We start from the raw sequence: 15239 nt of genomic DNA on the forward strand, positions 1-15239 counted from the left end.
TATGAAACAAAGACTTTTTATTTTGTCCATACACAGTTGAAGTCAGAATTATTTTCCCCCCTGAATTATTAGACCGCTTGTTTATTTTTTTTTTCCCAATTTCTGTAAATGATATTTGACTAGGTATTTTAAGACACTTCTATGCAGCTTTAAGTGACAATTAAAGGCCTAACTAGATTAATTAGGTTAACTAGGCAGGTATGGGTAATTAGGCAAGTTATTGTATAACGATGGTCTGTTCTGTAGATTATCGAGAAAAAATATAGCTTAAAGCAGCTAATAATTTTGTACCTAAAATGGTGTTTAAAAAAAATTAAACTGCTTTTATTCTAGCTGAAAAAAAAACAAAAAAGACTTTCTCCAGAAGACAAAATATTATCAGACATACTGTGAAAATTTCCTTGCTCTGTTATTTGGAAAATATTTTTAAAAGAAGAAAAAAATGTAAAGATGGCTAATCCTTCAACTGTATATACACACACACACACACACACACACACACACACACACACACACACACACACACACACACACACACACACACACACACACACACACACAAACATCACATAGATAAATATACAGTTAAAGCCAGAATTACCCCCCAGAATTATTTACTGTCATCATGGCAAAGATAAAATAAATCAGTTATTAGAAATGTGTTATTAAAACTATTATGTTTAGAAATGTGTTGGAAAAATTGTCTCTACGTTAAACAGAAACCGGTGGAAAAAATAAACAGGGGGGGCTAATAATTCTGAATTTATACTACAGTATACTTTTCTGTATACTATCAGAACACAATTTATGCTTCATCCTTTTAATAAACAAGTAAAAAAACTGACAAATACACCCTTTGTACCATCTGATAAAACCTGACTTACAGACAAAACAGCATAGCTCAGCAGGAAAGTTGTTGATGTAGGACTGAAGTTTGTGCTAAGAACTTTTGTACGCCTTAAGTAACCTGCCTACAGATTTGGGAAAAACAGAGAGTGTTTCATGACCCAGACTCTATGATTTATGAAATAACCAGTAGAACCAGTTACATTATGTGGCATAACAAAAGGCTAGTTTCATGAATCTATTACGTGAATGTCCTCTTTATTTCAATGTGGTCATAGTTTCACATCAAAGTGAACAAAGAAATCCACAACATCATAAAAACTAAATTAAATGGCATTATTTAATTAACAAATACACACAGTATCATTTGTACAAGTAGATTTAAGAAATATTCTGTTCTCACCTTTAAAACTCTACAATATCTCTAAGGAGGTTATGTTATTAGGACAGTTATTGTCATGAAGTATTCGTAAGTTCATTGCTCAGTAGATCAACTCTTTCGTCAACCTATTAATCACAACAACAAAACAACTTGTCAGCAAATAAAATGTCTTAACAATCAAATATGTAGCATTTATTATTAATACCTCTGGCAAATTCTTATTTCGTTCAGACTAAATAAATAAATGGCACACTACGTAACTTTAGGTCCTCTAATAATTATAAAGAAATCTGCATGCGTCTTGGAGAAAAGACATTTTTTTGGTTTTGCACGAACACATTTAAATGACATTGTGGTTACTGTACAAAAACACTGTAAGTGTGTTAATTGTGCTGCATGGATAAACAGGCAAACATTAACATAGAATATTTTTGAAAATCGAAGAGTCTCAGATGTTTATTATGTTGGTGTTATCCACAACAATAAGTCAGTTATTAGCAATTGCAGGTTTAAAGTATTAGTTCACTCCCAGAATTATAATTTGCTCACTCCCTTGTCATCAAAGTATAAAGTATTATATTTAAATACATATATAAATGACTGATGAATTTGCTAGTTAAGAAATTGTAATTATTAAAAGCTTTATGAAGTTGTATTAAATCTCTACTTTATTTGGAGAAGTACCTGGAAATACCTGGAAAAAAAAACTAGGGATGGGTAAATTATGAGGACATTTTCATTCTGGAACTATTTCTTTAATTGTCTAGATTGAATTTACAAGTGAATAATGTAATGTTATTGGTGAACCACGTGATTTAAAGGAATCAGTTTTACAATATCTGACAGCGGTTACGATTTAAGCTACACTTTCTGTCATTTTTATTTCACATTCCTTGATTTAGCATGAAACTAGCTGATTTTCAAAATCATAATTGAACCAGAAAAAAATATTACAAATTGTAATATGACAAAAAAACAGAGTACTTTTCTGAAACAGGTTTTCTGATATAATATTAATATTATTTCGAGTTATGTAATAATATTACTTTTCTAATTAATGAGTAAAGTAACGCATTACCTTTAAAAATGAGTAATAATATTTGAGTTCTTTTTTGAAAATGTAATGCTTTATATTTTTAACTAAATATGTTTTAGTTTAATTGAATAGTTTTTAAAAAAAATAAATTGCTGAACTAAAATTAAAGTCATCACAATTAATCATGCAACGGATGCTCCGATCGAGCCGCATCGGCCATTAATCACATTTTATGATTACTTGGTACTCGCCAAGCTGGCTGATCTCACGAACCAATCATAAGTGTTACCATATATATAATATACAATATATAATAATATTATATAATATATATACAATATATATATGGCATGTATAGCTCTGTTGTCCGAAAGTTCTCAGATAATATTATCCTAAAATATGAATTTTAATACACTTTTTCTAAAGGTAAATGAAGGTTTTACAGTCCATTGTTAAATCGCAAAAACTTCTCTATTAAAAAATAAGGAAATAAAGAAAGAGATCAAGCCACAGCCAGGTAATAAAAAGTAACTCAAAAGTAACATGATGCATTACTTAAAATAAAAACTAACTAAGAAATGCAATTAGTTACTTTTTGGGGAGTAACTCAATATTTTAATACATTACTTTCAAAAGTAACTTTCCCCAACACTGTGTGTGTATATGTATATAATCAGTTTTTATCACAGTAAATTGTGGTGTATTGAAGGCCTACCTGTGGTAATTTTTTTGTAAAGTTATATATAAATATATATATATATATATATATATATATATATATATATATATATATATATATATATATATATATATATATATATATATATATATATATATATATATAGCAACAATACTACTGTAACAAATTAATTCAAGTACTTTACTTTGGTATTTACTATGCTTCTTTCCATGTGGGTTTAAATCTCAAAACAGCTTCTTGAGAGAAAACTTCTCTGCTGTTTTAGACCGCACTCTAGTGGTCACACTGCCAAATTACATAGTACTTAATTCACTTCAGGTCGCAAGTTAAAAAACAAAAAAGAAATCAGGTTTGTATTTTACACGGTCCATTCTTCAACATACAACGCAAAACACTACCCAGGCTACTATTGTCAAAACAAATATAGAAAAGACAATCGCGTTATGGTGAGCTCATTGCTTCTTAGCACATGTTGTTGGACAAAAAATAAAAGTTTAATTACCTTACCTGAGTAAAAAACAAAGGGGTCTGGGGATTTCTGAGCTGGGCATTTCGTCTTCATGAATAAAACAGCTCACTCGGGTTTTACGCATTCTTTGTTGGCCTCTTTTTACACGTTAAATCTGCCTTGTTTACAGTTTATTTGGTTTTTAAATCGGTGATTTAGGCCTTTGTCGATACATTTTGCTCATAGTTTTTAACCTTTTTGTTATTCTTACATCTCACAAGTATACATTTTCTGTGTGGATATGACGAGACACGCGCGTGCTAATGACGTAAGCACTAAACAAACCGCGGTTTCTGAGACGAACTTGTGATGGTACTCACTCGTTATTTAATGTCTTTTTTCCATTCTGGACCAAAGTTACGTATTGTAAGTCTTTAATTTAACTGAATTTATTCTTATTTTTTTAAACAGCAAGTTCGAAACGGTTAAAGATTTACTTACATGTAATTCTGCTGTTAATTCTGTTGCTTCCTCTCCTCCATTTGCCTTCTCTGAAAATGATCAGAGAAAAGTATTGTTTATACATTTAATTTATATAAATTAAAGAAGGAATTCTCTTAAATATTAAAAAGGGGAAGTTTACTCCATTATGTAAAAATCAGTCTTATTATGATGAAAATAAGTCTTACTCTGCCATGACCACAATTTCCAAGCAATACCAGTAAACAATGTGAGTACCACACAAACTAGTAAAACCACCCAAATAAGGTTTCTGAAATACATAAATAAATAGTCATTAGACTTGAAATATGTTATCAGCTAACATGCGAAATGATAGTATGTTTTACAGAAACACTTTGAACATACTGTACCTGGATCCATATCCAGAGGGTACAGATATTGTTTCTTTAAATGAAACAGTAACTGCAGAGCTCTTATCAACAAATGGAGTTGTGGATCTGCTGGCTAGTGGTTTCTTTGTCCTAATGGTACTGCTGCTTTGGGACGAGTCCTCTTTTGAGTTCTTTGTTGATGTCGGATAGGATGAGGATGACGGTATTGTTGACTGAAACTGCTTTGGGGATGCTGTAAATGTGTGAACGGAAGTACTTTCAGGTAATTTTGCTTTTGTAGGTTCAAGTGTTGCCACTGGACTATGGTTGTGAACAGCAGTGGAGTACGTTGAGATGAAGGATGGTGCTGTGGTAAATGTGGAAGAACCTGTAAATAAAAGAGCAGGTCAGGTATGAGACAAATTGCTACTGCTTATTCAGAACCTAATAAAAGTACATTTGTACTTTCTTGAATGATATGGTATAATGCTTTCAGGTGAGGTACAGCAGTGTGGTGGAGTGTTGGTTCACACAGTTTTTCACCACTATTTTCCTGTCTTAAATCAAGTTACAACAAGTTTTGACAAGGGTAACTTACAATAAGCATGCTGTTTGGATTGGCAATATTGGTTTTCATTGAATAATTCCCGTCCAAAAGTCTACTCTGTTTGTTTTGATTATCCACACCATGGCTAAACAAGTGGCATGAGTTTAAGGCAGGGTTACGTCTGTCCACTCCAGACACAACATGACTAGAACAGGGTTTCTGGGGGGTCTTAAAATGTCCCAAAATCAAAGTTTTAGGCCTTAAGAAGTCTTAAATTTACTGAAATATTGTGCTGTAGGTTTTAAATATTTTTTTAAACAAGTCCTATTTTCCTTTGTTCTTGTTTATCTACCCAATCTGGCAAAAACTTATAGAATCACCAACAATTCATCTCAATAACACTTTAAACCTTTTATTTAAAAAGGTAATTTTTGCTCCATTAATCATAATGGTTCAATTATTTTCCATACAATAACATTTGTTTAAAAGTGCTCCATTAACTGCAGAGGACAGATTGATGAGCATAGATTTAGATTATTATAGTTTTTAAAACATTTGTTAATTTTTTTTTTAAAGAAAGTTTATGTTGAAAAAAAGACAATGATACAAATAGAGCTTAATTAAAATATTTAGCTAAGAAATATCTAAATTATTTAAATAGTTTATTATTCATTTAATATTTTATTAATACATTTATTAAAGAAAAAAATTAATTGGACAAATTAAATGTTATTCCATTTGGGCACTTTGTAAAATTCCTTAGCCGTTAGTCCTTTATGAGTCTAAAATTTCATTAATAATGGTCTTACAAATGTATTTATTTTAACTTGGTGAAACCTGCAGAAACCCTGTAGAAGATGCAACTAAATCAATCACAGACCATCAAAAAGGCTATCAAACTTACAGATAATTGAGTAAAGGGACAGTTTACCCAAAAGCAGTCAGCGTGGCTAAAATCTATGTGAGAGTGGGCATTCTCTTCATTGGCATCTAAACTGTGGAACTTTTATTCACCAGTTTGTTCACCAGTTTGAACATTCTTGTTGCTAAATGTTCCTGAGCTACATTAAGTAAATAACCCAATGTTGCTCAAATCAAGTCAAATTAAACCCTTTTATATGGGATTATATTGTTTAGCAAAATCAAGGTTGAATTGTGGTTACAATAGTTTAAAAGGATAGTTCAAAAACTGAAAACTCTGTCAACATTTTTTCACACCTAAAATGTTTTAAACCAGATTGTTTTTTTTTCTTCTGCTGAACACAAAAGTGATTATTCAGAAAGCTGAAAGCTAGCAACCATTGACTTCCATAGTATTTGTTTCAAATAGATGTTAATGGTTACAGGTTTCCAGCTTTCTTCAGAATAACGTCTTTAGTGTTAAACAGAATTAGGAACCTGCGGGTGAGTAAATGTAGTCTCTAGTTTTTGGGTGAACTGTCCCTTTAATGTTATATGTAGTAGTAAATCCATGGTTATTTTTCATATGGGTAATAAGAAAGTAGCATTCATTTTATGTCTGCAATGTTACTGAAATACATTCTGACTACACAATATATGCAATAAACCATTACCAAAACTCACTTGTATTCCCATCTGTAAACATCTGCCTTGAATTGACAGTGATATGAACAGGAACCTGCCATTCTCCAGCCATACACCAATACCAGCCCGCGTTTGTCTTCTTCACTCCAATCAGTGTCACAGTATAAACACCGTCATCTGTGTCATTTATTTGCAGATCTGCGCCAGGGGACGCCTCTATATCCTGAGCTGTTTGACAGGAGTTCAAGTCCCCACTAATGCACCATTTTTTCTCAGTATCTCTAAGTTTGTCACTGTAGAGACACCGGATGGTGACATTGCTGTCCTCTTCACCAGACACCCTGTTATTGGCCACTGACAAATCTGGAGTTCCTGAAAATATGCAATCAGTTACAGGGTTACATTCTACAAATATTTCAAAACAATTTCTGCCCCTATATTTAACAAAAATGATTTTCATATAGTCAAATTTATGCTTTTACAAAAATGCCTTTGCAAAACATGCAGTTTCTGTATAATGACTCTACACTTGGAATCATCAAATGTCTGGTGGTGCTAAAGTACATCACCCATATATTTACCCTCAGTGATGGAAAGTTCCAGAGATGTTCTCACGTGGGAGCCTCCTGTTTTCACTGCACACCAGTAGCGGTTTGAATCACTGCTGCGTAGGTTTGTCATTGTCATGGTCGTTACCAGTTCATCTGGGCTATCGTAAAAGCTGATCCCGGTTCGGTTCTGTTGATTGGTAGGTCTCATCTTCACGCAGGTCATCCACCTCTTGCCTTTGCACCATATCTTTACAAGATCCTTGTGTTGACGGTAATAGTGACAGGGAATGGTAACGGATCCCCCACTTTGAACTGTAATCTTGCTTACTGTCCATAGAGAGTTTATACCTAAACATAAAACAGATCATTTTAATATGAAGACTCTCTGCTGATCATGGCAAATTATTATGTATGGTGTGGTGTGGTTTGGCTTAGCTGCACTGAACAAATAGAGACTATATTTTCTGTATTACAGCATCTTTGTCTGATGTGAAGAAGAGACTGCAAGGTCTCTGAATCTGAAAATGTAACAGAATCTGCTACTTTACGCATTGTAGCAAGTTAGCAAGAAAATTAGCTTCATTAACGTCTTTATTTTATATAGCCTACCCCAAAATGCATGTTGGACTGATGTGAACTACTAAAGATACAGACAAAAATGAAAATTCTGCCATCATTTACTCATCGACTTGTTCTAAACCTGTTTGTGTCTCTTTCTACTGCTGAAAACAAGACAATATTTTGGAGAATGTTGGAAAGGTATAGCTAGCCATTGATTTCCCTACTGAAAAAAACTGCTTAAACCAGCCTAGGCTGGTTGGCTGGTTTTAGCTGGTCGACCAGGCTGGTTTTAGAGGGGTTTTGGCCATTTTCAGGCTGGTTTCCAGCCATTTCCAGCCTGGTCTTAGCTGGTCAGGCTGGGAGATGACCAGCTAAAACCAGCTTGACCAGCCTAGCCAGGCTTGGAGCCCAGCCAAAACCAGCTAAGACCAGGCTGGAAATAGCTATAAACCAGCCTGGAAATGGCCAAAACGCCTCTAAAACCAGCCTGGGCTGCGTTTCCCAAAAGCATCGTAAGCCTAAGAAGTTCGTAGAAATGATCGTACGACTGATCTTAATATTACGGTCTGTTTCCCAAAAGCATCGTAACTTAAGTAGCACTTGAAAATCTTCGTGGATCTACGAGTGCTCTGGAGTAATCGTAAAGCCTTAAGTGCATCGTAAGGAGACAGAGTTATGAGGGCACCTGCTGGACAACCGGCAAATTGCACCTACAATTTACTTCTCTTCAAAGTCATTATTCATTTTATTTGTACGTATATCTCTATTCATTTATATTTTCTACACATTACACAATTCAATATACAAATAATAATAATTAATAATTAGGCTAAACTTTTCAAAAATAGATGTAAGAGCTTATTTATTTATTTACTTATTTATTTATTTTGATGTGAGATAAGCAATTTTTGATAAAGAAATTGATAAATAATTCTACTTAATTAAGGTTTCATATAAATATCGAAAATGATGCTGATGTCATTTCCGGCAAGGACTGTTAGAATTAGTTTTATGCGAGATTGGAGCAAGACAGTGTTTTTACAGTACGACATTTCCAGTTAATTTATGTTTTTAAACTGGCTCAAAAATATATTTTTTTTTATGTTATTCGAGTTGAATATACATTCACACAAGTAGAAGAAGAATTATATGGATTGCTATAACATGTGCAACAATAACGAGCCATTCTATAGCGTGACATTTCAGCACTTAACAAACGGATAGCGACTCCTAAGTTGCACTTAAAGCTGGGCTACGTGCAATTGTGTTAAGTGCATTTTTGGGAAACGCACGTGAAACAATAACGAACGTTCGCAAAATGACTCGTAGAAAACGCTCTTAAGTGCTAAGATCAATCGTTATCGGGAAACGCAGCCCTGGTCGACTAGCTAAAACCAGCCAACCAGCCTAGGCTGGTTTAAGCTGGAATTTTCAGCAGGGTTCCAGGTTGCTGACATTCTTTAAAGCATCTTCTATTGTTAACCATAGAAAAAAAGAAGTCAGAAAGGTTTATATGTGTGAGTTAATGTAGGACATTTTCGATTTTGGGTGAACTATCCAATTTAAGCTAACCAAAACGTGTTAGCCTCTCACAACTTCAGTGTTACCAAAATTCAGCTGGTGAGGTCTAAATCTATGTCATAGAAAGCACATTTCTATAATCTGAAGAGTTGCAGATATACAGCAGGATGGTAAACATCCTACAAGACAACAAAAGTCACAGAAATCCTCTTTGTAACATCACGATGTTAGCATAACTGAACAGCGACCTCTAGTGACAGATTTCTCCAAATCGCTGATTTTGGCTCAAAATCTTTATTATTACCTGTTTTGCTTGACAGATCCCAGCAAACTGATTCAAAGAGTAAACGTAAACTGTTGAGGGGGAAAATAACTTTTATCTGGAAATTATATCTCCATTTTTAGGCAGCAGATGAGAATCCGGTTGATGCATCTGCTTTGAATTCTTTAAAGGTTTCACAACACCAGCCAGAATCCACTTAAAGGGACTTTGCCAATACATTAAGGGCACAGAGAGAAAGAGGATGTTTGCTGAAAGGGCACGTTTGAAACTATGAAATTTCAAGCTCTGTTGAAATGTCAAACGAACGTCATTTCAATCACTTTGACGTCAGTAAACTGACTGGATTGATCAATCCCTGACCAATATAGGCTATTACGTCTGTTTAATTATGTATATCATCACAACTGAGTATATTTAACATTTAATTATTATATTAGTTTTATAAATACTTGTTTAAATCTAATTATTTTCATCCCAATATAATTTATTAACTTTTAAAACTGATGAACATGAAAATTAATTATATAGCCTCATGCTTATATTAGGGTTTGCATATTAAAGCTGCATAGGCCTACAGTGCAATCACTAACGATATGATAATCAGCGGCAAATAATTAAATAAATAGTTTTAAAATATTACAGCTATTTAAAAATATATGAAATACGTCGGTTCATTCCGCTGTGGTGACCCCAGTAAAGCAGCCCAAGGAAAGTGTGTGAGAAAAATACATACAGTAGCCTATACAGAAATTATAGTTAATTTAAAATCCACCAGTCAAGTTATAGACAACTGTATATATACAATTGAAGTCAGAATAATAAGCCTGTATAATAATAACGGCAAATTATTAGCCCCCTGTTTATTTTTCTCTAATTTCTGTTTAACACAGAGCAGTTATTTAGCACATTTTTAATAACTAATTTCTTATAACTGATTTATTTTATCTTTATCATGATGATAGTAAATAATTTTGACTAGATATTTTTCAATACACTTCTATACAGCTTAAAGTGACATTTAAAGGCTTAACTAGGTTAATTAGGTTAACTAGGCAGGTTAGAGTAATTAGGCAAGTTATTGTATAAGGATTTGTTCTGTAAAACATATAGCTTAAAGGGGCTATTAATTTTGACCTTAAAATATTTTTAAATTAATTTAAAACTGCTTTTTTTCAAGCCAAAATAAAACAAATAAGACTTTCTCCAAAAGAAAAAAATATTATCAGAAACTTCCTTGCTCTGTTAAACATAATTTATGAAATATTTAAAAAATAATATAATTAAAAGGGGGGCTAATAATTCTGACTTCAACTGTATATATGTATATGTATATATATATATTACCCTAAAGATTGTCTTACCTTGAACTCCTAAAAGCAGCACTAGGGTACGCAGCAGAAAAGCCATGTGGATATTCACTGATTTACCAAGATTGATAAAATCTCTTCACGTGTACCTTCGTCTTGAAATAAAATGCATCCCTAACACACTTCCTTTTAACGTTTGTGGATTTCAACATTTCCCGAACATCTCTAATACACTTGTTTCCTGTCATCCTTCCCCTTTATAAAGTGTAAAGTCTCAGGTTGAGTATAACATTTACCTCAAACAATGTTCAATAATAATCATAATAATAATAACAGTAATATTACAATATATACACAAAAAATATTATTAGTAGTGATAATTATTTATTTATCGATTTTAAAAATTGAAATACAGTTATGTAAAATGTAATGTAATATAAAATCAAACATGTATTTGGCATATGTTGTCCTAAGGTCATCCATGCTCCAAAGCTACTAAAATTGCATTTAGATGATGTATGCATTAATTAATGACTAAAAACAAAATGTCATCTTATTAATCCTAAAATATATCTATATTTATCTGAACTACATTTAAAACTTGACTCAACTTAATAGACTAATTTGATAAATATTTAAAGGGTCCAGTTTTCCAGTTTATTTTGACTTGTGTCCATTTAATCTGGTAGTTGTACATATTTGTTTTCTCTATTGTGCAAACCAAACCACGAGCAGCAGACTTGCTACCAGTTCCAGTATTGCAGTCATCTGTTTGTCTGTCTGTCTGATTTTCTCCTCCAGGGAGCAGTCATGAGACAGTTTTACCACAGGATTTATGCAATCTCAGTTTCCTGGTATTATTTACAATATGTTACACATCTCAAATATCACTCCAGTCTATACTTGTATTGACTGACATCTGTGAATTGAATTGTTTTGTTACTTGAAATAAAGAAAGTAACATTACAAATCTTTTTTTTTTCTCTCTCAATAATGATTTAGTCTGAGCTGATTTAAAGTTTAAGCATGACCTCTTATCTTATTTATATGCAATTAGGCCTCTCAGAATAAATATACATTTTTTTGTTGTGCAAAATTATTGTGAGAAATGAAACTACTATCATTTTAAGACCACTTTCAGCCATTAATAATATATTAATTACAATAGCACAATAATGCATGTAAAAATGTAAGGGTCAAATCCCCTTAAGGTTATTTAGTCTGTCATTTGATGCTAAAAAGGTAAATGTCCTAAAATAAATGATTGATGTTTCAACGAACACAGTTGATGTGAAATGTTAATGTGCTTTTAAAATGGATTTAACAGTATTTTATTAACATATTTTTTTATGAAAGTGGACTGCAGCTCTGAAATGAAGATTGTAGTTTTTGGGTAAATGGCAATAATATGCAATTATTTGCAAACTTAAAGGACCAAAAAGGAAAATTCTGTCTTCCACCACTTTTTCTAAACCTCTTTCTTCTCTAGAACATAAAGGAATATATACTGATTAATCATGGATAAAAACAGGCATTGACTTTTGTAGCATTTTTTTAAAGACCATCATTACAGTCACCAGCGATCTAGCTACTCTGCTACCAAATGGACTACAAATCACAGCATGCACCGCGCACACACACCGGTTCCTAATCTCGTCTAAACACTCACAGTTGAAGCTGCTCAAGGACTCATTACACAGACTATTAATACACCACATTTGCTCACACATTGCTTAGTGTTATTTGTTTGTTTTGTTTGTCGAACGAACCTGTAACTTTACAAAGCGTTTCATTTCTTTGTCTAGCCATGTTCTTTGATCCTTGTTGTTCATTCATTCATTCATTCATTTTCGACTTAGTTCCTTTATTAATCAGGGGTCGCCACAGCAGAATGAACTGCCAACTTATCCAGCACATGTTTTACGTAGTGAATGCCCTTCCAGCCGCAACCCAACACTGGGAAACACCCATACACATTTATTCACACTCATACACTATATGGCTTATTTAACTTATTCAATTCACCTATAGCGCATGTCTTTGAACGGTGGGGGACACTGGAGCAGCCTGAGGAAACCCACGCAAACAAGAACATGCAAACTCCACACCGAAATGCCAACTGACCCAGCCGGGGCTTGAACCAGCGACCTTCTTGCTGTGAGGTGATCATGTTACCCACTGCACCACCGTGTACTAATAATTATTACAATTGAGCAAGTTTTAAATAAAAGAGTAAAAAAGGAAAGAAAAAAGAAATGAAAAGTTTGTGTTAAAATGTAAATATTTCCTCTTTCCAGTTATTTACTGTGGATTAGAGCTGATAACTGAACAAGGTAAGCCTTTGCTCCAGTCTAAAACACTGTTCCAGTTCTTGTAAAAAAATGTAAAAAAAAAAAGATTTAAGAGATCCTGCGAGTAAGCATCTTAACTTCTCAAGTTTTATGCAGCTTAAGATTTTTCAGATCCACATGTCATGTGATGGAGAAACCTTCGTAGCATTTTTTGTTCCTGTAGTGATGTCAATGAAAACAAATGTTCCAACATTCTTCAGAATATCTGGTTTTGTGCTTGAGTGAGTGTGAGTACATGCTGTAGAAATGTTCATTTCTGGATGAACTACCCCTTTAAGCCACACTTCAATTTAAATGAATGCGTAAAAGAATAAAATGAAACATCAAGTCTATGAATATTTATTAAAAAAATAGCTAACAAATATATACAGTTCAAGTCAGAATTTTATAGCCCCCCTTTTCTTTTTTAAACTTTTCTCAAATTATGTTTAACACAGCAAGGACATTTTCACAGTATGTCTGATAATATTTTTTCTTCCTGAAAAAGTCTGATTGGTTTTATTTTGGCTAGAATAAAAGCAGTTTTTAATTCTTAAAAACGTTTTTAAGGTCAAAATGGTTAGCCCCATTAAGCAATTTTTTTCTCTAGTTATTCTACAGAACAAACCATCGTTATACAATAACTTGCCTAATTACCATAACCTGCCTAGTTAACCTAATTAACCTAGTTAAGCCTTTAAATGTCACTTTAAGCTGTATAGAAGAGTCTTAAAATATCTACTCAAATATTATTTACTGTCATCATGGCAAAGATTAAATAAATGAGTTATTATAGATGAGTTATTAAAACTATTATGCTTAGAAATATGTTGAAAAAAATCTCTCTGTCAAACAGAAATTAGGGAAAAAAAATAAACAAACAGGGGGCTAATAATTCTGACTTCAACTGTATGTGCTGTTATAAATGTCACAGTAAGATTTTTTTAGAATTAAAATGCTGCTTTGTTTTGTGCAAACAATATATGGAGTGAACAATTTATTAAACATCAAATAGAAATAAAATGTTTAAATGTATATATGTATTAAATGCACATTTTTCAAACGGGTCAGTGATATGTTCTACATGCACCAAAACAAGGACACCACACACACGTATCACCTCTGACATTCATTTGATTCATTTTCATTCACATGCGTATAAAGTCATCACATCATGGGATGTCAGAATCGTACGCTCCATATTAATAATCATGACCTGCTCTAATAATTTGACCTTTTACCTACTTAGCCTTTTAGTGAATATTGCACATTTCTTATATGCATGCCTGTATTTGATATTTATAGAGTAATAGTGCAGTACATCTTTTTTTACAATTGCTTCAAAAAATGACTATAAATGATTCACATTTTATACAGCTCCCTTACATATTTCCGTGCTCAAGTCCAACTGGGAGAAAGGTGAGGCTTGACCTCATAATGACCAGCTGGATCATATTCTATTGGCCGCCTTGTTATGATGACACCGTGTGACTTTCCATGCTGTAGTGTACAGTACAAACACTACGCAGACAAGCTTGCACCCCAGAAAAACACTTATTTATTTATTTATATATATATATATTTTTTTTTTGTTTAAACCTGATTTGCTAGAGACAGACACTATAAACATAGATTGAACTGCTATCCCATGCATACCTTAATGCTAGCCGATCACTTGATCACAAGCTATCATTTCTCTTTAGTTGGGGGTTTTATAAAGGACCAAAAACTAAAACTGCAGTCATAGCAAAACAAATAAACTCACCGGCCACTTTATTAGGTACACCTTACTAGTACTGGGTTGGACCCATTTTGCCTTCAGAACTGCCTTAATGCTTCATGGCATATATTCAACAAGGTACTGGAAATATTCCTCTGATACTTTGGTCCATATTGACATGATAGCATCACGCAGTTGCTGCAGATTTGGATCCATGCTTTCATATTGTTGATGTCAAATTCTGACCCGACCATCCAAAATTGCGGCAGAAATCGAGACTCATCAGACCAGACAAGGTTTTTCGAATCTTCTATTATCCAATTGGCAACCGGTGTGGTCTTCTGCAGCTGTAGCCCATCTGCTTCAAGGTTGGACGTGTTATGCGTTCAGAGATGCTCTTCTGCGGACCTCGGTCGTATTGAGTGGTTATTTAAGTTACTGTTGCCTTTATCAGCTGGAACCAGTCTGGCCATTCTCCTCTGACCTCTGGCATCAACAAGGCATTTGCGCCCACAGAACTGCCGCTCACTGGATATTTTCTCTATTTCAGACCATTCTCTGTAAGCCCTAAAGATGGTTGTGCGTGAAAATGCCAGTAGATCAGCAGTTTCTGAAATACTCAGACCAAT

At 33.4% G+C, this 15239-nt stretch overlaps 1 protein-coding gene across 2 annotated transcripts in view; it reads right to left on the minus strand.

The window, feature by feature from the left end:
- Positions 1-15239, minus strand: part of si:ch211-264f5.2 — a 22484-nt gene continuing 7245 nt past the window's right edge. Inside the window, 7 exon segments of one of the 2 annotated variants that reach the window (NM_001098253.1) lie at positions 1170-1353; positions 3914-3963; positions 4102-4184; positions 4285-4633; positions 6377-6709; positions 6919-7236; positions 10615-10698. In NM_001098253.1, the coding sequence (NP_001091723.1) occupies positions 1303-1353; positions 3914-3963; positions 4102-4184; positions 4285-4633; positions 6377-6709; positions 6919-7236; positions 10615-10660 (1230 nt within the window). In that variant the 5' untranslated portion in view covers positions 10661-10698 and the 3' untranslated portion in view covers positions 1170-1302. 2 annotated transcript variants of the gene reach the window in all.

This window comes from Danio rerio, chromosome 19 (assembly GCF_049306965.1).
Source record: "Danio rerio strain Tuebingen ecotype United States chromosome 19, GRCz12tu, whole genome shotgun sequence".
Lineage (NCBI taxonomy): Eukaryota > Metazoa > Chordata > Actinopteri > Cypriniformes > Danionidae > Danio > Danio rerio.